The sequence below is a fragment of the Trichosurus vulpecula genome, chromosome 2 (assembly GCF_011100635.1).
Source record: "Trichosurus vulpecula isolate mTriVul1 chromosome 2, mTriVul1.pri, whole genome shotgun sequence".
Taxonomy (NCBI): Eukaryota; Metazoa; Chordata; class Mammalia; order Diprotodontia; family Phalangeridae; genus Trichosurus; species Trichosurus vulpecula.
In genome coordinates, this window is record NC_050574.1 from 53,592,931 (window position 1) to 53,615,859 (window position 22,929).

At 41.5% G+C, this 22,929-nt stretch overlaps 1 protein-coding gene across 1 annotated transcript in view; it reads left to right on the plus strand.

Moving 5' to 3' along the window:
- The first annotated feature begins 7,062 nt into the window (after positions 1 to 7,062).
- VWA5B1 (von Willebrand factor A domain containing 5B1) overlaps positions 7,063 to 22,929 on the plus strand; it is an 82,276-nt gene continuing 66,409 nt past the window's right edge. The window contains exons 1-6 of the mRNA XM_036746978.1: positions 7,063 to 7,213; positions 8,885 to 9,031; positions 15,787 to 15,997; positions 19,129 to 19,274; positions 20,355 to 20,486; positions 21,856 to 21,980. Of these exons, the coding sequence (XP_036602873.1) occupies positions 7,075 to 7,213; positions 8,885 to 9,031; positions 15,787 to 15,997; positions 19,129 to 19,274; positions 20,355 to 20,486; positions 21,856 to 21,980 (900 nt within the window). The 5' untranslated portion in view covers positions 7,063 to 7,074. The remainder of the gene's footprint in view (positions 7,214 to 8,884; positions 9,032 to 15,786; positions 15,998 to 19,128; positions 19,275 to 20,354; positions 20,487 to 21,855; positions 21,981 to 22,929) is intronic.

Below are 22,929 nucleotides of genomic sequence, written 5' to 3' on the forward strand. Positions count from 1 at the left end.
GTCTCCAATGGCAGGGCACCAAGGTGGGGGGAGGGGCAGGAGAGGGTCCTGGCCAAGCTGGCAAAGGACACCTGACTGGGAAACTTACTGAGTGGCTAAATAGGGGGAGCAGATTCCCCCTCCTCCTCCCACCACCACCCTTAGGACAGCCCTGAAAATAAAAGCCAGAAGGCTGCCAGCCCACAGTGTCTAATTCATCTAAACCACAGGGTAGAATCCAGATGCCAATGTTCCACTAAGGACTCAACTGGACTAAGTTTCTATGTGCCCATAAAATAGCTGTCGGTTAGGTTATACCTGGCACATGATAGGTGCTTCATAGACATCTATTGATTGAAAAAGAGAGGCTGTCCTTTGTGAGCTTTGCAATTCAACTACTACTGAGTTCATCTGATTTTGGGGTAACAAGAATTCTATCTTTGCTGGATGCAGCCCCTTGATCAGAAGGAGGGAAATATAGCTAGTCAGCTCAAGGATCATTAGATCATAAATCTAGAAATGGGATCTGCTCCAACACTTTCATTTTACAGAATCAGAAATTGACTCCTAGAGAGTTCAAGTCACTTACTCAAGGTCAAGGGATAGGTGGCCACAGTGGACCTGCAGTCAAGAAGACTCATCTTTCTGAGTTCAAATCTGGCCTCAGATACTTGCTAGCTGTGTGACCCTGGGCAAATCACTTCACCCTGTTTACCTCAGTTTCCTCATCTGTAAAATGAGCCGGAAAAGGAAGTGGTAAACCACTTCAGTATCTTTGCCAAGAAAATCCCAAATGGGGTCATGAAGAGTCAGACATGACTAAAAACAACTGAACAACAACAAAGTAATTTCAAGAGAGCATTCAAAACCTAGCATTCAATCACGAGGGTCCCTGATTGGCTGAGAATTCTCTTGGAATGGTAGAATGGTCACATCTTGGAGGCTGAGTCTCCAAATTGGGAGAGATGAGTGCCATTCTCCTCTGGCATCGCAAGACTACCAGATGATTGAGGATTGGGGCTCATGGTCCATGCCAGGTCTTTGGAACTTGAGGAAAAGATTAAGCTCTAAACCTGGGTAGATGTCTAACTACTGAAATCCCGGCATATTATTTGTGGATTTGTATACTCTGATTTTCCTTTTAAATAAAGCCAAGTCAAATGCATTTTTATGGTCTGAAAAGATGGCTGCTGCAGCTGCCACACTCCCAAGGTATCCAAGCACAATGGCAGTGACTAAAGAAAGAGGTAATGGCAACTTAGACATTGGAAGCCACACCTGTCTGAGGCCAAGGAGTCTATCAGACTCAGACACTTCACACACTTTTAAGTGCTATACAAATGCTAACTGTTAATATTACATACTAGTATTCTCTAATATAAATATTCTCCTACTAGCCTATAAGATCTACGAAGACTAAATCTTACCTAATTTTGTCTGTTCCCCAGAGTCAAGAATAGTGCTCTGAACACCATAGGTACTTAATCAAAGGTATGTTGGTTGAATAAATAAGTCAATAAATTTCCCTTTTAAGTACTGCCGCCTTACATTATAGGTGAGCACCAGAGAGGAGGAGACTCAACCCTACCCCATGAGAGTACTTTCCAAAAGGAAGATTTGATTCATTTGTGGGATATAGAATCCTAGAATTTTGGAACTGAAAGAGACCATAGCTCATAGAATGTTTGAGGACAAAGAGACTTAGAAACCAGTTGAAGTTCATTCTAGCAAAGGTTGGATGACTATTTGCTAGTAATGTTGTAGAGGAGATTAATGCTTCAGGTAAGGAAGCGACCTTTAATGACTCTTTCAACTTTTCCATTAATTCATTTCATTCATTCAACCCTAAGATTTGTCTTATCTATAAGTTAATGGTTTTTCTCAACTTCCTCATTTTACAAATGAGGCAACTTAGGACCAGTGGGTAAGTTACTTATCCACGTGGCCCTTCATGGAGAAAGTGAAACCCAAAGAGATTGAATGACCTGACTTCCAAGGAAGGAGACAGCATAGGACTAGAATAGCTTAACTTGGCCAAGAGTCAGATGTGGGTTCTAGTGCCAACTCTGACCCTTGGGTTGCTGGATGACATTGGGCAAGTCACTTAACTTCTCTTCATCTGTGACAATGAAAGGAAAATTTGTGCCCTCCCTCCCTGGCTAGGATTGGGTGCCAACAGAATGGCTAGGTGATGGGATAGTGCTTTTGACAACTGTGCCTAGTTACCCAGATTTGAGACCTCAATATCATCTTTGGCTCTTTTTTCTCTCTCACCCCCTAAATCCAATCACTTGCCAATCTTGTTGGTTCTGCCTCCATAATATCTTACAAACAATTATTTATTAAGTACCTACTATGCTCAGTGCTGGGGATGCAAATATAATACAGGAATAAATTCTCTACTCTTATGGAACTTATATTTGAATGAGGAAGATGACAGAATATATGTAATATATATATACACACATGTATGTACATATATGTACATACTGAATAATAAATAGAAAGAATAATATTAAATTAAAGGAGTTTGGCACAATTACAAAACACCCTTCACACAAATAATGACAGATCTAAACAATTCTAGAAATATTCATTGTTCATTGGTAGGCCAAGCCAATATAATAAAAATGACAATTCTACCTAAATTAATTTTCTTAGTGCCATACCAATCAAACTACCAAAGAATTATTATAACAAAATTCATCTGGAAGAACAAAAAGTCAAGAATATCAAGGGAATCAATGAAAAAATGTGAAGGAAGGTGTCCTAGCAGTATCAAATTTCAAACTATATGACAAAGTAGCAATCATCAAAACAATATGGTACTGGCTAAGAAATAGAGTGTGGTTGATCAGTGGAATAGACTAAGTACACAATATACAGAGGTAAATGACCATAGTAATCTAGTGTTTAATAAACCCAAAGATCCAAGCTTTGGGGGCAAGAACTCACTACCTGACAAAAATTGCTGAGAAAACTGGAAAGCAGTTTGGCAGAAACTAGATAAGGACCAATATCTCATACCATATACTGGGATAAGATCAAAATGGACATATGATTTAGACATAAAGAGTAATCTTAAAAGCAAATTAGAGGAGCATAGAATATTTTACTTGTCTAATTTATGGATAAAAGAAGAATTTATGTTGAGATAGGGAGCATTATGGGAGATAAAATGGATAATTTTGATTACATCAAATTTAAAAGTATTTGCACAAACAAAACCAATGCAACCAAGATTAGAAGGAAAGCAGGAAACTTGGGGCAAATTTTACAGCAAGTTTCTCTGATTGAAGCCTCATTTCTCAAATATATAGAAAACTGAGTCAAATTCATTAAAATGTGAATCATTTCCCATTGATAAATGATCAAAAGATATGAACAGGCAGCTTTCAAACAAAGAAATCAAAGCTATCTTTGATTTGAAAAATACTCTAAATGAAAAATGCTCTAAATCACTATTTATTAGAGAAATGCAAATTAAAACAATTCTAAAGTACCACTTAACACCTATCAGATTGGTTAATATGACAGAAAAGGGAAATGACAAATGTTGGACGGGATGTGGGAAAATTAAAACACTAATGTACTATTGGTGAAGTTGTATATGTGCTGATTCAACCATTTTGGAGAGCAATTTGGAACTATGCCCAAAGGGCTGCAAAACCATGCATACACTTTGACCCAGCAATACCACTACTAGGTTTGTACCCCAAAGAGTTAGAAAGGAGGAAAAGGATATATTTGTACAAAAACATTTATAGCAGCTCTTTTTGTGGTGGCAAAGAATTGGAAACTGAGGGGATGTCCATCAATTGGGGAATGTGATATATGATTGCGATAGAATATTATTGAGCTATAAGAAATGACAAGAAGAATGCTTTCAGAAAAACCTAGAGAGATTTATACAAACTGATGCAAAGTGAAGTGAACCAGAACCAAGATAACGTTGTACACAGTAACAGCAACATTTTATGATGATCAACTATTCTCAGCAATACAATGATCCAAGACAATTCCAAAGGACTAATGATGAAACATACTATCCACCTTCAGAGAAAGAACTGATGGAGTCTGAATACAGATCAAAGCATAATATTTTTTTTACTTTATTATTCTGGTTTCGTTTTTGTCTGTGTTTTCTTTCTCAATATGGCTAATGTAGAAATATGTTTTGCATGACTGCACAGTATAATCTGCATCAAATTGCTTGCCTTCTCAAGAAGGGAGAGAGAAAGGGAAGGAGGAAAAGAATATGGAACTCATTTTAAAAAAATGAATGTTAAAATTTTTGTCACTGAGAAAGAATAAAATAGAAATTTTCAAAATGAGTACATGATTTAGATATAAAGGGTGATATAAGCAAATTAAGGGAGCATGGGAAAAATGTGCCTGTCAGATCTATGGATAAAGAAAGACTTCGTGACCAAACAAGAAATATAGAGGATCACAGGAAATAAATGGATAATTTTGATTATATGCAATTAAAAAGGGGTTCATATAAACAAAACAAATGCCACAAAAATTAGAAAGAAAATAGGAAACTAGGAGTAAATTTTTATAGGAAGTTTCTCCAACAAAGGTCTTATTTCTCAACTATACAGGGAAATGAGTCAAATTTATAAGAAACAAGAGTCATTCTCCAATTGATAAATGGTCAAGGGATATATGAACAGGCAGTTTTCAGAAGAAGAAATCAAAGTATCAATAGTCACATAAAAATGCTTCAAATCATTAAAAATTCAAGAAATGCAAATTAAAACAACTCTGAGGTACGCCCTCATTCCCATTACCCTGGCTAACATGACAGAAAAAGAAAATAAATGCTGAAGGAGGTGTGAAAAATATACTAATGTGCTGTTGGTGGAATTGTGAACTAATCCAACCATTCTGAAGAATCATTTATATTATTTCCAAAGGGCTAGAAAACTGGACATAGCCTTAGGCCCAGCAGCTACTACCCACTACTACTAGGTCCGTATCCAAAAAAGATAAAAAGGGGGGTGGAGTAGAACCTATTGTACAAAATATAGCAGCTCTTTTTGTGGTGGCAAAGAATTGGAAATTGAAAGGATGCCCATCAATTGGGAAATGTCTGAACAACTTGTGGTACATGATTATGGTAGAGTACAATTGTACTATAAGAAATGACAAAGAGGATGGGTTCAGAAAAATCTGGAATGACTTGAATGAACTAATGCAAAATGAAGTGAACAGAACCAGGAGAACATTATACACAGTAATAGAAGTATTACAGAGATGATCAACTGTGAAAGACTTAGCTACTCTGATCACTATGACAATCCATAACAATCCCGATGGACTCATTATGAAAAATGCTATCCACTTCCAGAGAAAGAACTAATAAACCCTATGTGCAGATTGAAGCTTTTTTCTAAAAAAATTTTCAAAGATGTTTGAGAGGGAAAAAACTATTGGGTGGGGTGGGAAAGGCTTCCTGCCAAGGGGGATACTTGAACTGTATCCTGAAGGAAAAGAGGGATTCTTTGATGTAGTGTTGAGGAAGGAATGCATCCCAGGCATTGGAGACAGATAGTACAGAAACATGGAGATGGGAGATTGAGCATCTCAGCAGAGAAAAGGCTAGTTTAGCCATACCATAGCCAGAAGATGTGGGAGGAGAAGGGGTATGGGAAAAGGAACAAGCATTTATAAAGCATCTACTGTGTGCCAAATACTTTGGTAAGCACTACAAATATTATCTCATTTGATGAGAGGGGGAATGATGTCCAAGGAAGCTAGAAAGATAGTTTGGGGTCAGGTTGTGAAAGGCTTTAAAAGCAAAACAGGAGTTTATATTTGTTTCTTGAGGAAATTAAAAGCCTTTGTTGCTTATTGCTTATGAGAGTCACATTGTTAAATCTATGCTTGGCAGCTATGTGGAAGATAGATTGGAGTGGGCAGAGACTTGAGGCAATGAGAAGCATTGGGAGAGTGTTCCAAAAATCTAGTAAAGTGGGAATGAGTTTCTGCACTATTGGATAAGTAGGGAGAAGGGGTTAGATGTAATTTGGAGGAAGAAACAGCAGGATTTGGGGCTATCAGTTGCATATATGGGATGAAGGGGAGAGGGTAGAGTGGAGATTAATGTCAAGGTTTTGAACCTGGGAGACTGAAAGAATGATGGTGCCTTTAACAGCTTGAAAGTTTGGAAGAGGAGTTGATTTGGAGAGGGAAAATGAGTTCTGCTTTTAACATATTGAATTTGAGATGTCTGCAATGTCCAATTTGAAATGTCCAAAAGGCAATTGGTGATGTAAGGTCAAAACTCAGGGGAGAGGCTGGGGCTAGCTATCTAGGTGTGTGAGTCATTAAAATAGAGATGATTATTAAACCTTTGGGTTCTGATGAAGACACCAAGAGAAATCAATCAGCAAGCATTTATTATGCACTTTCTTTCACTTCCTAACTGTCCAAATGTTCTTTTCTCTGTCTCTCTTGCAGGATCTTCCTCCAAGTCACACACGCTAACTGTGGGTATCCTTCAAAGGCTCTGTCCTGGGTCCCCTTTGTTTCTCCCTCTACACTATTTTACTTAGTGATCTCATCAGTTCCCATTCTCAGATCTATTTATCAAGCCCTAACCTCTCTCCAGACCTCTAGTCCATGACCAGCTGCCTTTGGGACATCTTGAACTGGATTTCCCAGTAGTTGATTATAAGTACCTTGAGGGCAGATACTTATCCCTTTTCATCTTTGTATCCCCAAACAGTAGGAAGATAATAAATACTTACTCAATCATATTGAATTAAACTGGAAAATCCTGTAGCAATAAAAGGCTTAGCCCTTGCTAGCTGTGTGATCTTGAACTTTCCCTTTCTGAACCTGTTCCCTCATCTGCCAAACGGGACTAATCATATTTGCACTCTCACTCTATAGAGTTGCTATGATAAAAGCCCCACAGCCATGGGAGTTGTGGGGTGGGACCTGGGGGATGGGAATGGGGTGGATGCTCAGGAGACAGGAACCGAGAGAGAGCTTTCCCTATTGCTGTGTCTCCTGCAGATCAGTAACAGTGACGTTGAAGGCAGCACCAGCGAAAGCAGCAGTGGCAGCAGCAGCAGCAGGAGGATGCCTGGCCTGCTCAACTCTAGCACCTGGGAACCACTCCCACTCACCTCCTCTGACATCACCTCCTGTGTCCAGGGCTATGCCTTTGGCCTCATGGCCTCACTCACCTATGGCAATGTGGAAGTCCAGCCTTTCCAAGGTAAAGATCCCCCCGCTACACACTCTTTGCCCCTCCTCTCTCTGCATGGTTCCCACCCCCCCCCCCAAGCCCAGCTTGGATGCTGGATGTCCAGGGCAGGTGAACTATCCCAATCTCACTTTCAGCCCTGGGCTGTCACCCACTAAATGGTTGGGTTGGGATAAGAAGGTGGGGGGTGACTCCATTCAGATAGGGTGAGTCCCAACTAGAAAGGCTCATGTCCCCTGTGCAGAACAGGTCCGTCTCAGAGACCCCTTACTTTATGTGAAGCATCCCCCTCTGAAGCAAGCCCTGGACTCGAAGTCAGAGAGACTGGATTTGAACCCCCCAACATTGTCACCAATCCTCTCTTTGTTACTCATTTTGTTATGAGTTTCTCTGACCCTCCACCAATAAGAGTGAAGGTTCCCCCAAATGGAGGCAGCTGTGCTGAATAGGAAAGACCACTGCCTTCTGTAATCACAGTGCCTGGTTTGACCCTCCTACCATGTCTATGACTCTGAGCAATTCCTTCTCTTCCCTTGACCTCAGCTGAAAAACAGGAATGATAATCATTGCCCTCAAAGAGGAGATGCTATGGTATATGCAAAGCTGTCTGGAAATGATCCATCTAGACTAGCCTCACTTTAAGACTCATGCTGGATCCTAGGGTTGAGAACTAGGAGAGACCTTATGCAATCTGGCTCAACTCCCTCATTCTCTAGATGAGTCCCAGAGAGCACACAAGCCACTTACCTAAGGTCATGGTCTAGGACAATGGAGTCAAACAAGTGGAAACAATCCTTCCTTTTGATATTGATTTGAAAAACCACAAATTAACATTATCTATGTTTTATGGTATATTTATTTTGTTCAACATTTCCCAATTACATTTTAATCTGGTTCAGGTAGCACTCAAGGATTTTGTGTTGCATGAGACCCCAGAGTTTGACACCTTTGGCTAGTGGTAACTTGCTACATTAAAAGCATTTTAATGGCTCTGGAGGGACAGGTAGTAGGGCCATATCCTGCCTCTGACACTACCTGTGTGACTTGACTTCCCTGAACCTCAGTGTCCTCATCTGTAAAAATGGTTGTGCCAGACTGAATGGCCTCTGAGGTTCCTTCCTGCTCTAGATCTATGACCATATGATAAAATACTGGACTTGGATTCAGAAAGACCTCAGTTCCCACCTCCACCTCTTCCTGACTCTGGGACCCCAGACAGAGGAGCTTAAGCTTTCATATCTGGAGTTTCCTCATTAGGAAAATGGTGATAATAACACCTGTGGATTACAACATTGTGTGGGTCAAAAGGGACAGTGTCTGCATGAAAAAAGTGCTTTGCAAACTCTAAGGGGCTTATCTTTAACCAGACACTTATATGTCATTGTATTATCATGAGGGAAGAGTTCACAGAATCATAGACAGTGCTAGGAGGGACATTGGAGACCAAGCCCAACTCTTCACGCTACAGATAAGGCTTAGAGGAGGGAAGCCCAAGGTCATGGAGTCTTGGTCCTCTGACTCCAAACACAGCTTCTAGTGGCTATATCCTGATGGTTTCCTTGTACCACAAGGGCGACCTTCATTTTGGGGAACCTGTGAGATGTAGGGGTGAGGGGAACCTCGGGTGGATGCCATTCAGTCATTCAACGTCCGTGGTGGGGGTGGGGTGCCTTCCCCTGGCAGGCCTCTTCGTGTACCCCCTGGATGAGTACACCACCGTGGTCGGGTTTGAAGCCGTCATCTCTGAGAGAGCCGTGACAGTACAGATCAAGGACAAAGCCAAACTGAGCAGTGACTACTTTGACATGCACCGCCCTCATAATGGTACAGGTAAGAAGGCCTTTTACTGAGCCTGGGGCTAGGAATGGGACCAAGAACCTTAGCCATAACTAGGGTGGAATGACTAGAGGTTTGTCCCAGGGTGCCAAGTTTAGAAGGTACTAACCATACTTGCAATCCTTAATTAAGTAGAAATAGCAGAGCTTAAGACCTAGTTCTTGAGAATAGTTAAAATAGATAAGTTGGGGTGAGCTCTGCAGTGCCCTGCCTTGCCCAGCCCTGCTATCTCTGCCTTCTTGGGTCTCTGTCTCCCTCCCACCTTCCCCTCAACCTAGGGTTTGTTTTGAGATGCTTGCCCAAGGAGTAGTCTGGTTTTACTTGAACTAGACACATGAATTTCTAGTTATTTCTCTGCCAGGAGCCTCATAAGTCAGTTTCTTTTTAAAAAAAAAATTATTATTTATTTTTACCATTCTTTTCCAATTTTGAACTCCAAATTCTCTCCCTCCTTCCCACTCCCACCCCCCACCCACTGAGAAGGCAAGCAATATGAGACCAATTATACATGTGAAACCATGCAGAACATGTTTCCATATTAGCCATATTGCTAAAAACAAAAGAAAGAAAGAAACAGAGGAAGAGAGAAAGAAAGAGGAAAAAAGGCAGAAAACTATACTTCAATTTGTACTTGGAGCTCCTCAGTTCTCTCTCTGGAAGAAGACAGTATTTTTTTTCATCATCCTTTGGAGCTGTCTTGGATCATTATTTTGATCAGAGTAGCCAAGTCATTCATAGTTGATCATTATTAAAACATGGCTGTTACTATGTCTAGTGATCTCCAGAGTCTGCTCACTTCACTTTGTATCAGTTCATATAGGTCTTGCTATGTTTTTCTGAAACCACTCCCCTTATCATTTCTTACAGCTCAATAGCACTCCATGACAATCATATGACACAACTTGTTCAGCCATTCCCCACTTGATGAGCATCCCCTCAGCTTCCCAATCTTTGTCACCACAGGAAGAGCTGCTACAAATATTTTTGTATATATAGGTCCTTTTGCTTTGATCTCTTTAAGACATAGACCTACTAATGGCATGGCTAGATCAAAAGGTATGCCCAATTTATAGTCCTTTGGGCATAGTTCCAAGTTGCTCTCCAGAACAGTTGGACCAGTTCACTACGACACCCATAGTTCATCAGTGTACCTATTTTCCCTCGTCCCCCTTTCAGATAGGTGAGAAGTGGTACCTCAGAGTTGTTTTGATTTGCATTTCTCTAATCAATAGTAATTTAGAGCATTTCTTCATATGACTATAGAGAGCTTTGATTTTTTCCGAACATATTCATAGTCATTAACCATTTATCCATTAAGGAATGGCTCTTATATTATAAATTTGACTCAGTTCTCTACATATTTGAGAAATGAAGCCTTTATCAGAGAAACTTGGTGTAAATTTTTTTAATATTATTTCATTATCTATGGTACCCTTTAGTAAAATGTAGTTTCCCTGATTACCTTTTTTAATTAGGTCTATTTTTGCTTTTGCCTTGTCTGGGATCACGATTGCTACCCCTTCCTTTTTTACTTCAACTGAGGCACATTAGATTCTGCTCCAGCCCTTTATTTTCACTCTCTGTGTGTCTTTCTGTTTTGAGTGTGTCTCTTTAAACAACATATTGATGGATTCTAGTTTCTAATCCATTCTGCCATCTACTTCCTTTTTATAAGTGAGCACATTCAATTCACATTCACAGTTATTATCACTGTGTATTTCCCAATTCCTTCTGTTTATTATTTTCTCTCTTTTTAACCTATCCCACCTCAAAAGTCTATTTGCTTCTAACTGCTGCCTCCCTTAATCTGCCTTCCCTTTTATAATCCCCTACCCTTTGTCTTAGAGACTTTCCATCCTATTTCCCTATTGGGTAAGAAGTTTTTTTTTTACACAACCAATTATGTGTATATATTCTTCCCTCTGTGAAACAATTTCGATGAGAGTAAGGTTCAAGCGTTACCCTCCACCACCCCTCATTTCCCCCTCGACTGTAAAAGCTCTTCCTTGAGTGAATGCCTCTTTTATGTTTTTCATATCTTTTATTTTTTTAGGTTTTGTTTTATATTTTTAAATATATAAATCTATTTTATATCTTTTATCTTTATATCCCCCTTGTACCTCTCCCTTCCCCTTTTCCTGTACATCCCTCTTTCTCACCCCCCTCATTTTTTTTCAGATCATTCCAACATAATTGACACACCTCCATGCCTTCTGTCAATATAGACACCTTCTAACTGCGATATTAATGACAAAATTCTTAGATGTTGCATGAATCATCTTCACATAAGAATTTAAACAAGTGCCTTATGGTTTCTCTTATAGGTTTACCTTTTATGCTTTTCTTGAATATTGTGTTTGAATGTCAAATTTTCCATTCAGCTCCAGTCTTTTCATTACGAATGTTTTGGAAGTTCTCTATGTCATTGCATATTCATTTACCCCCTGAAATTACACTCAAGGATTAAAGGATTATATTCAATTTTGCTGGGTAGGTTGTGATCCTAACTCCTTTCCCTTCCAGAATATCATACCAAGCTCTCTGCTCCTTTAACATGGAAACCACTAAACCTTGTGTGAGTCTTACTGTGACCCCATTATATTTGAATTGTTTCTTTCTGGCTGCTTGAAATATTTGAAATATTTTCTCCTTGACCTGGGAGCTCTGGGATTTGGCTATAATATTCTTAGGAGTTTTCATTTTTGGGATTTCTATCAGGATATGATTGGTAGATTCTTTCAATGTCTATTTTACCCTCTAGTTCTAGAATGTCAGAGCAGTTTTCCTTGACAATTTCTTGAAAGATGATGTCTGGGCTCTTTTTTGATCATGGATTTCTGGTAGTTTAATAATTCTTAAGCTATCTCTCTTTGATCTGTTATCCAGGTCAGTTGCTTTTTCTGATGAAATATTTCACTTTTTCTTCTATTTTTTCATTCTTCTGACTTTGTTTTATTGTTTCTTGATATCTCATGAAGTCATTACCTTCTGCTTGACCAATTCTATTTTTTAAGGAATTAGTTTCTTCAGTAAGCTTTTGTACCTCCTTTTCTATTTGTCCAATTCTGCTTTTTAAGGAGTTCTTTTCTGCAATGAATTTTTGTGTCTCCTTTTCCATTTGGCCTATTTTGCTTTCTAAGTTCTTTTCTTCAGTGAATTTTTGTGCCTTTTTAACCACTAGGCCAATTCTGGTTTTTAAGACATTTTTTTCAATATTTTTGGGCCTCGTTTACCAAACTATTAATTCTCTTTTCATAATTTCTTTGCATCACTCTCATTTATTTTCCCAATTTTTCCTCTACCATTCTTATCTCTTTAACTCTTCCAGGAATTCCTGTGGGATATATGTCCAATTAACATTCTTCTTTGAGGCTTTGCTTGTAGCTGTTTTCATGTTAGGTGGGCTCTGCTCACCTGGAGATGGGCAGGCACTATGCCAAGCTTCAGGGTTTTTATGCCGCTATTTTCAGAGCTAGTTCTGGGGGTCCACAAGTTTTCAGTGCTTCCAAATTAGTGTGATCTGGGGTGAGGTATAGTCACTGCTCTCCTTATATGGGCTCTGGTCTTTATTTGGGAAGTGTTTCTACTCCCTGGCAGCTGCAAGCACTAGCACTTCTCTTGGCCCTGGAACTGTGACCAGGGCCCCTGTTCCCCTATGATCAACCAGAAACACTCTTCTGTGCCCTGGAACTGTGACCTAGAACTGTGTATGGGCAATAGAGTTGCCAATCAGTACCAGCTATACCTAGTGTCAGAAGTGGATCCCCTGTAATTTCTTTCTCACCATTTATCCAGCCCCCTCACCATCTCTGGGCTGAGAACTCCTAAAGCTGCTGCTGCTGCTGCTGCAGCCACTGTTGAAGGCACCCTCTGGACAGGCCTCCATCCCAATGTGACAGACCTCTCCAGTGGACATCCTAAGTTTTCTTAGGCCAGAAAAATGCCTCATCCCCAACTTTTGTTGTCTCTGCTGCTCCAAAATTTTATTTGAGGCATTATTTTAAAGTTGTTTAGAAGGGAATGTTGATAGTTCAGCTGGGTTGCTGCCTCTGATTTACCATCTTGGCTCTGCCTAAATCAGTTTCTCAGGAAGCTACATAATATAATAGAAAAAGCACCAGGTTTGGGGTCAGAGAATCTAGTTTCAAGCATAGCCTCTGCCATTTTACCAACTAGCTGTGTAACCTTGGATAAGTGAATTAATTTCACTAGACCTCAGCATTCTAATTCTTAAAGTAAAAAGGTTAGGTACCTTTAAACTCTAATTACGTGATCTGGGTTCTAGTCCCAGTCCTGTTATTACTTAGCTATGTGACCCTGGGCAAGTCTCCTTACTTCTCTGAGACTCTGTTTCCTCATTTGTCAATACTAAAATATTTGGATGGATCTTGGATGTCCTTGATACAGGTCCTCTTTCCACAGGTACAGAATCCAACCCATCCACACCTTCCTATTCTTGTCAGTTAATCCCCACCCCTTCTCTAGTAATGAGTTCCCTGTGTCTCCCTTTCCTCATCTGTAAAATGAGGCCTAGGAGATCTAAATTAGCTTCCTGCTAATCATCTCTGTATGTAGTGTCTGGCACATAGTAGGTGCTTTAAAACGCTTTTTCATTCATTCATTTATTTGGTGAGTCATTCCTCTACACTTGGATGACCTTTCACATCTCAAATTCAACATATCCAAATGATGGAACCCAATGGCTTTCCTCCAAATGCTATCCCCTTCCTAATTTCCCTGTTACTACTTCTGTATTACCACCATCCTTCCAGTCACCTCAGCCTGGTGTCACCTTCAACTCTTCCCTCTCCCTTACCCCACTATCACTCCACGATCAATCAGTTACCAAGACTTATTGATTCTATCTCCACAACTCTGATCTCTGTCCCCCTCTCTCTGCTTACAGAGCCAGCCCCCCAATTCAGGCCTTTATGACCTCTCCTCTGGCTATTGAAATGGTCTCTTAACCAATCTCTCTGCCTCTGTCCTCTCCAGTCCTTCCTCCACACGGTGCTCAAATTGTTCTTCCTAAAACACAGACTGACCGTGTCACTCCCCTCCTCAAACAACTTTGGGAGCTCTCTTTTGCCTCAAGGATAAAATCAAAACTCATCCCTCTGGCATTTAAATCCTCATGGGGGTCTGTCCACAGCCTATCTTTCTGGGTTGGTTTCACATTACTCTAGCCAAATTAGTCAACTTACAGGTCCCTATATTTGATAGTTCATCCCCCACTTCCAGACCTTTGCACAGACTCTTCCCAATGACTGAAATTCTCACCCTTCTGCTCCAACCACTTCATAGAGGTAGTACCTGAACATGGCCTTCAAAGATGGGCAGAATGTCTACAAATGTGGATGGAGATGGGGGTTGGCATCCAAGGCATGGGGGAACAGCTAGAGGAAAAACATGGGGAAATAGCCATTGGTCCCATTTGGCTAGAATATAGCAAACATGAAGTAATGAGATAAAGCCAGACAGGTAATTTGGAACAAGATTATGGAGGGCCTTAAATGACAGATTTTTTAAGTTTTTATTTGGTAAACAGTGGTAGTCTTTGAAAACATTGTAATCTAGGATTCTCTCTCCTTTTTCTCTTTTTCTTTCCCTCTTTTTTCTATTACTCTTTCCCTTTGTCTCTCTTCTGTCTCACTCCCTTCTTTCCTTCCTTTCCTTCCTTCCTCCCTCCTTCCCTTCACCTTTGTTTCAACAATTCCTAGCAACTGCTGTGGGGGTGTAAAACCAACAACAACCAGCTCACAGAACGCTGCCAGCACAGGTTCCTTTGATCTGGTTTACTAAGGAAAGCAAAGTTAAGGGGTTAACAAGCTTACTTTAATCCAGCATACAAATATCATTCACTTAGTTCAGGGAGGAAAGCCAGCACCCTGAACTTCAGAGCAAATACAAACAAGTTCAAATCTCAATGCATAGTTACCAGAGTTTAACAAAGTCTGAACATCCAGGTTTATAAGCTGGAGGGCTAAGAGTGAGAGCCCTAAGCAAATAGCTCTGTCTTCCCTTTTTATGCACTCTTTAGCCATCATCAAGTCTGAGTGACCAGAACTTAAGCTCTTACTGTTGGCCCTGGTCTTAGCAACTCCCCTTAGGACCCTGGGAGATTCACACCCACATAGGCTTAGTACCTAATAGATATGGGTTTGAGCCTGGGGCTTAGCACCTAATAAGACTTAATCAAAGACACTGAATTAATCAAAGGAAACAAAGGCCAAACTCTTCAAGGGCACTTGGTTGAATAAGTGCTAAGAGCCCATCTTGATTCCCAACACAACCTTCAAAAAGATTTTACTGATATCTTTTGTTTTTAAATCACCTTTATTTCCCAGTAGATAAGCCCCCTTAAAGCAAGGGGAAAAAAGAAAAAGAAGCCAATTGAGCAAAACGAGCCAACGTCCTGACCAAGTCCAATATCGTATGCAGGGAGTACTTTTCTTAAAATCTTCCTCCCTCATCCCCCAAAACATCTTAGATACAAAGGAGGCACTCAGTAAAAACTAATTAATTTCACTGAAATAGACTAGACTGAATTGAATTCAATTAAATTGCTTTGAATAAATTAAATAATTGACCGGAATTGAAATGAATTTTACTACTTGAAGTGAAATTCGTAGAAATTAAGTTCAATTCAGTTCCCTTCACTTCAGTTCAATTGAACTCATTTGAGTCCCATCTCCAGGGAAGCCGTTGTTTCCTGGGTGACTCTTTCCATCCCATGTCATCCTCCTCAGGCAAGATCACTCTGGATGAAGACCTGGAACGGAATGCGTTTGTGGCTAACCTGGGTACAATTTGCCCCCTGGAAAGCGTGTCCATCTTCATCAGCACCTCCTCGGAGCTCCAGACTCTACCCAGTGGAGCTGTGAGGGTCCTACTGCCGCCTGTGTGTGTCCCACCAGTCCTTCACTCAGATAACAGCACATCTGCCCAACGGCCCCGAAGGTAAGAGCACCCCCCGCCTTGGCCTGACTCTTCAGGAGGCTGACTCTTCACAGTTTGGAGGAGAGCAACAGTAGGATCTGTCCCATTGCGTTCATAGCATGAATGTTTTGGGGATGGGGAGGGTGGTCCCTCTAGACCCTCTTCTAAAAGAGAAACATTCCATGAAAGCAGCTAATACCTCCAGAGGCCAGATGAAGGCAGGCCACTTGGGAAAAGGAAGTGATCCCTCTGGACCAACTCTGGGGTTTGCAGACCTAGGGGTCCATGTTTATGGGACTTCTGGGCCCAAACAAGCTATTAGTGGGGAGCAGGGGGACCCCTTTTACCCTGTGTTGAGGTTCTGTCTCATTTGTATCTGCCTTGCCTAGTGGAGAGTTTGGGGTAAATATTAGGTAAAGAATATTGGTAAAGGGCTTCCCATGAGGCTGCTGTTAACCATTCCATGTAGGGCAGGAGGTTCTACTAGATCCAGACTGTCAGGGAAGACAGACTCTCAAAAGTGGAAGTGTCAGTGTCTGTTTTAGTATTAATAAACACCAGCCTTCTCTGATGCCTGGTGTAGAGTATTGATGGGGCTGGGCACTAGAGCATGTAGGTTTTCCACTGTAGTCTGTAACAGACTAGACAAGGCAGTTACATTCTGGACTTTTGACTTCCACTCCCATCTCAATCACTGAGGCACAGATCTGGATTTTCAGAAACAATGGTCTTGAGTTATCAAAAGGGTGGAGCAGGAGATTCAGTATCAGAAATGAAGAAAAGAACATTTAGGGTTAGGACAGAAATAATCTCCTCTCTGACTTTATGTAGTGGGTAACTCTGTCAAATACAATTATCTCTTTCACACTGTGATTTTTACCATCATGGTTTTGATATGTCATAGGTTGGAATAAGAAATCAAAAGAGAATTTTGGGAGAGTTTTCCAGAAGCCACAGACAACTTGTAAAGACCAACAGATGACAAAGAAAAAGTTTAGAAACTCAGAAATGCATAAAACGCATATAGTATTACATAATGTCAACATATTTTATCTTTTTATACCATAATAATTCAGACTTCTCTGGTGCAAAGGGAAGGCTAAAAACTTTTACATGGATTTTCCAGATCACAGTGGTGCCACGTCCCTAACCGCCACAGTGTCGAAGGGATAACTGTATAGATTTACCACAATGCAGAAATCATGAAGGCAAAAACCTAGGTTTTATTCTTATGCTCAAGCATAGGATCAGGCCTCAAAGAAAACTGAAATATTATGAGGATTCTGACAAAGCTTCTTATAAGCAAAATTATATCAGAGTGGCAGAGAAATTATTCATTTGCATATTGCAAACTTGTATGTTCCTCTCAGGGCATAAAAGTTAAGAAGATAGACCTATAATCCTATACATCCTTTGATGTCATAAAAGTTGAACAGTCATAATCTTATACATCCCTTAAGGATATAAATTTCATCAAACAAACTTTATAGGTAAACAATTAGGTTACAAATTAACTACATTTAGAGGATTCACAAACAGACTGAGGAAGAGGATTTACATGTTGCCAAGGATTCAGGGACATCTGAGATTCTTCCTCTGGCTTCCTATCCAAGTAATGTTTAAGGCTCTAAGTCACTTTTCACATCCCATGGGACAGGTTATGGTCAAGTGAGGTTAATATTAACTGAAATTTGCAGGAGCAATGGCCCTGAGTCCTGAATAATGAAAGGAAATTTAAAATTCCCATATAAAGTAACATAAGATCAAAGATTTTTGAGTTGGAAGGAGCCTCGGAGATCAATTAATTTCAACCCCATCATTTTACAAACGAGGAAAATATGACCCAGAGAGATGGCAATTATGTGAATTGCCTAAAATCATAGGTGCTAGAAACTGGACTCTGTGGTTTCATTAATAGAGGGAAGTCCCAGATGAGGAAATGCCTTCTGCCAATGCAGGACAACACCACCTCTGCAATGTATAGTCTTAGAGACTTGCCTAAGCACTCACTGAGAGGTTAATTAACTTGCCCTGGGTCATGCAGCCAGTATGAGGAACATGAGCCCAGGTCTTCTAGGTCCAAGGCCAGTTCCCTATTACTCATGACTCCTCAGCTATCTCTGTGCCTAAAATCGTAGCAATAGTAATTGGCAGGGATAAGACTGGAACTGGGTTCTCCGGCACCAAATCCAGCATTCTTTGCAGTAGAACAGGCTGCCTCCCTGATCTTTGGTATAGATAGGACATCAATTAATGGCATCATTGGCCAATCTCAAAACCTGGTACCCTGGCAACTATCGTGGATATTAAAGGCCCTTAGAGCACAGGATGTCAGAGGGCCCTTAGAACCTGGAATGTCAGAGCTGGGAGGGCCCTTAGAACCTGGAATGTCAGAGCTGGGAGGGCTCTTAGAACAGAGAACGTCAGAGCTGGGAGGGCCCTTAGGACACAGCATGTCAGGGCTGGGAGGGCCCTTAGGACACATGATGTCAGAGCTGGGAGGGCCCTTAGAACACAAGATGTCAGAGCTGGGAGGACCCTTAGGACACAGTGTCAGAGCTGAGAGGGCCTTAGAGACTTTCTGGTCCATCCCTTGCTTTGCAGAGGAGGACCCTAAGATAGAGAGAGGGGAAGTGCCCTCCCCCAAGATGATGCTGTTTATCAGCAGTAAGAGCTCAGGTCACCTGACTCCCAGTCCAGGACTTTGTCTGTTCTATCCCAGTGCATCTCACGGTCATGGAGCACCCTATTTCCCTCTGAGCTCCCCATCAGGGACCACAGAACCATCTCCAGCCTCCTCCTGAGCCCCGTTCACTGCTGCCTCAAGTCTAGTTTCTGGCTTTTTATTTCCACTCCAATGCAGGGCCTCTTTCCCCCCAGAATTTCTCTTATCCATTCTTGGTAACCAACCCTTTTGGAGAACACTGAATCAAATCTCTCCCCCATCCCAGAGCCACATTGGGCTGGAGCTTGTCATGAGAGACGAGGAGAATCATAGAGCCCCCTGCTAGCCCTGTGATTGGCTCCCTGTCTGTCTAATCCACTGGCCCAGTCCCCCTGCCTACAACTGGCCTGTCCCCGGCCCTGTTGCTACTGTCTCCCCACCCCAAAGCTCCTGAATTCTGCCTGAACTGTTTGCCCTTTCCTTACAGAAACAAACATATTTGTATGCCCAAGAACTTTGAGCACTTCAGCAAGCCCATGTGTATAACCCAGCTGTTACACAATGAAATTGCCAACCCCATGGAGTATGACTTTAGCTTCCAGCTAGAGATCCGCGGACCTTGCCTCCTTGCAGGTGAGTCGCCACCGTGGCTTTTCTTGGCTCCCACTGCCCTTGTCCAGGGACCTATGTAAACCATCCATCGGAGGGAAGGGTTGAGGGAGGAAGGGCTTTGACCTCATATACAAGACAATAAGGAAAAGGAAAGAAGGAAGAAGGATTTATTAAGTGCCATGCCTACTATGTGCCAGGCACTGTGCTTAGTGCTTTACAAATATTGTCTCATTCAATACTTACAACAACTTTGGGAGGTAGGTGCTATTGTTATCCTCCTGTTACAGGTGAGGAAATTGAGGGAGAGAGAGGTTAAATGACTCATTCAGGGTCACACAGCTAGTATGTGTCTGAGGCTGAATTTGAACTCAAGTCTTCCCAACTCTGAACCCAGCACTCTAGCCACTTTGCCACCTAGCTATAGGTCTCTATGAAGCACATTGTTTCTTGTCCTCAAACCTTATAGGCCACCATGGCTACTGGCCTGGCAGGCTCCCAAATGGGCAGTTAGTGAAGATGGCACATTAGTCAGTTGCCTCCACTGGCAAATCTCAAGTCTTCATACCATCATGGCAATCACAGAATGTTAATGTTAGAAGGAAACTTGGAACCCATATTGTTAGAACATGGCCTGTCAGAGCTGGAACAGACCATTGAACACAGAATGTCAGAACCCAGAAGGGCATTAGAGGTCATCTGGGCTCCTCGGATCATCTAGAAGAGCAGTTCTGCCTTTACATTCTTAAAAATTACTGAGGACCCCAAAGAGCTTTTATTTATGTAGGTTATATCTAGTAATATTTACTATACTGGAAATTAAAACTGATAAGATTTTAAAACATTATTAACTCATTTTAAAATAGCAATACTAAACCTGTTACTTTACAGAGGACAACACCAAGGACCAGGGTCACACAACAAGTTAATGTCAGAGGAAAGCCTTGAAGCCTGGTCACAGACCTCTTCCCACTCTATCATGGAGTCTCTCCTCTGGTTGTGGCTTGCTTGTTGTGTCCTTATCTCTCTGCTTCCCTCCCTCCTGAACCCGCCCCATCCCACCACATGTGTCTTATTGTCTGTCTCACTTTCTGTCCCATTCAGGAGTTGAAAGTCCCACCCATGAGATCCGAGCAGATGCTGCCCCATCTGCCTGCTCCGCCAAGAGCATCATCATCACGTTGGCCAACAAGCATACCTTTGACAGGCCTGTGGAGATTCTTATCCACCCCACTGGTAGGCCAGCCTTTAATTCCCCAAATCCTCTCCTGTGGCTTTGGTGTATCCCTGAAACGGGCCATTTGCCAAAGTTGAGGGCCCTGATATTGGGTGGCCATTGACAGAACCCATACTCTTGCATTATAAAAACAGCCAAGCGTAGTGCCATATTAGTGAGCATCATTAATTGAACAAAAAGCTAAGAGGTGGCACATTCTTTCCTCCAAGCTATTATACCCAAGTCAATCCCTCCTGGCCCATCTTTAGACATCTTTAGAAAGATAACACCACAGATTTTGAGCTAAGAGAATTACAGGCCATTTAGTCCAATCTACTAATTTTATATATGGGGAAACTGAGGCAGATGAAGGTTGAGTGACTTGACTAATTTTATATATGGGGAAACTGAGGCAGATGAAGGTTGAGTGACTTGACCAGAATCACACAGCCACTGAGTATCTGAGGCTAGATTTGAACCCAGATCGTCCTGAATCCAGACTGAGCACTCAATCCATTGTGCAACTTCTCTGTTGCTTTGATGGTTTGGCTCTAGGGCTGAAAGGCTCCTCAGATCATCTAGAAGAGCAGTTCTGCCTTTACATTCTTAAAAATCACTGAGGACCCCAAAGAGTTTTTATTTATGTAGGTTATATCTAGTAATATTTACTATACTGGAAATTAAAACTGATAGATTTTAAAACATTATTAACTCATCTTAAAATAACAATACTAAACCTGTTACATGTTAACATAAATAATACATTTTAATGAAAATTATATTTTCTGAAACAAAAACTAGAGAATTGTGGCATTGTTTTGCATATTCTTGCAAATCTCTTTAATGTTTGGTTTAATAGAAGACAGATATATTCTCCTGACTGCTCCCACATTTAATCTCTTGTGATATGTTTTTTTTTCAGTTGAAGTGTATGAAGAAAATTCGACCTCCCACAGATAGTTGGAAAAGGGAGGAGTATTTTAGTAGGCAAACAACATCTTAGTATGATTGTGAAAATAGTTTTGCCCTCACAGACCCTCTGAAAAGTTCTCAGGAACTCCTAGGGGTCATCACACTTACAGAACCTCTGCTCTAGACCAATCCCTTTGTTTTCAGAGGAGGAAACTGAGGCCCTAAGTGACTTACTCACCCCAGGCCCTCTGAATCCCAATCATTGAACCATGCTGCTATTGTCTGTGACTGGCTCATCATCAGGCCCTCCAGGCCAGAGTGGGCAAAGAATGATCTCCATCTTTTCAGAAATACTTAATTCTCTGCCCTAACTTCTGCTCCCTGAGTTTCCTCCCAGTCTCCCTCAGCTCCAGGGTTCAGCTTAGCTTTGTTTATTCTCCTGACCCTTTTCTTCCTCCTTCCCTCCTCCTCACCTAGAGCCTCACATACCACACATCCTGATGGAGCAAGGGGACATGACCCAAGGGCAGTTTGAGCAGCACTTGAAGGGGAGAAGTGACTTCGCCAAAGGGACCAAGAAAATTATCAGCACTCAGAGAAAGGTAAGGCAGGTGACTGGCTTGGGCTGGTAGAAACCTGAGGAGGGGAAGGAGGGGGAACACCATCCTGGTCTTTAGGAAATGAGGTACAGAATTATAGAACTATTCAAATTTGGAGTGGAGAAGAGTCCTCAGAGGTCATCTATGCCAACTCTCTTATTTTTTCAGAAAAGGAAACTAAGGCCCAGAGCACAGTATAATGGAAAATCATTCATGCCTTCAACATATATGATGGCCCAGGCACTGTCCAAGGTGCTGGAGATGCAAGGACAAAAATTAAACAGTCCCTTCCTGCAAGATGTTTACATTCTGCTAGAAAAATGTACCTAGAAAAGTAAACACATACACACATAAAACGTATTTTTGCAGGCATTTTGGGGGTGGTGTGGGTGGTCAGGATGGACTTCCTATAGAAGATGGCACTTGAGCTGAACATAGAAAGAAGTTAAGGATTCTATTAGGCAGAGGTGAGCAGGGAATGCATACCAGGCATGAGTCATTCCCTGTGCAAAAGCACAGGGGCAAGAGATGGGATATTATGCACAGAAAACAGCAATCACAGGCTAGTTTGCTTGGAATATGGGGTGCAATACAGAGAATAAAGTACAAGCCCCCAAAATTTGTCTGGAGCCATACTGCAGAGGGCTAGAAATGCCAGGCTGAGGATTTTGTATTTTAACCCCAAAGCAAGAAAGAGCCAATGCACCTTCTTGAGCAAAGGAGTGACAAGGTCAGAGGTGTGCTTTAGGAAAACCACTTTGTCAGCTGTGTGGAGAAAGGATTGAAATGGGGAGAGACTGGAGATGGAGAGACCATGTAAGTCATTCTCATAGTAGTCCAAGAGGGAGATGATGAGAACCTGTGAGAAGGTTGGACTCAATTATCTCCACAATCCTTTCCAGCTCTAACATTCATTTACTGAGTCTAAGAGCAGTGAGGTGATGGGATTTAC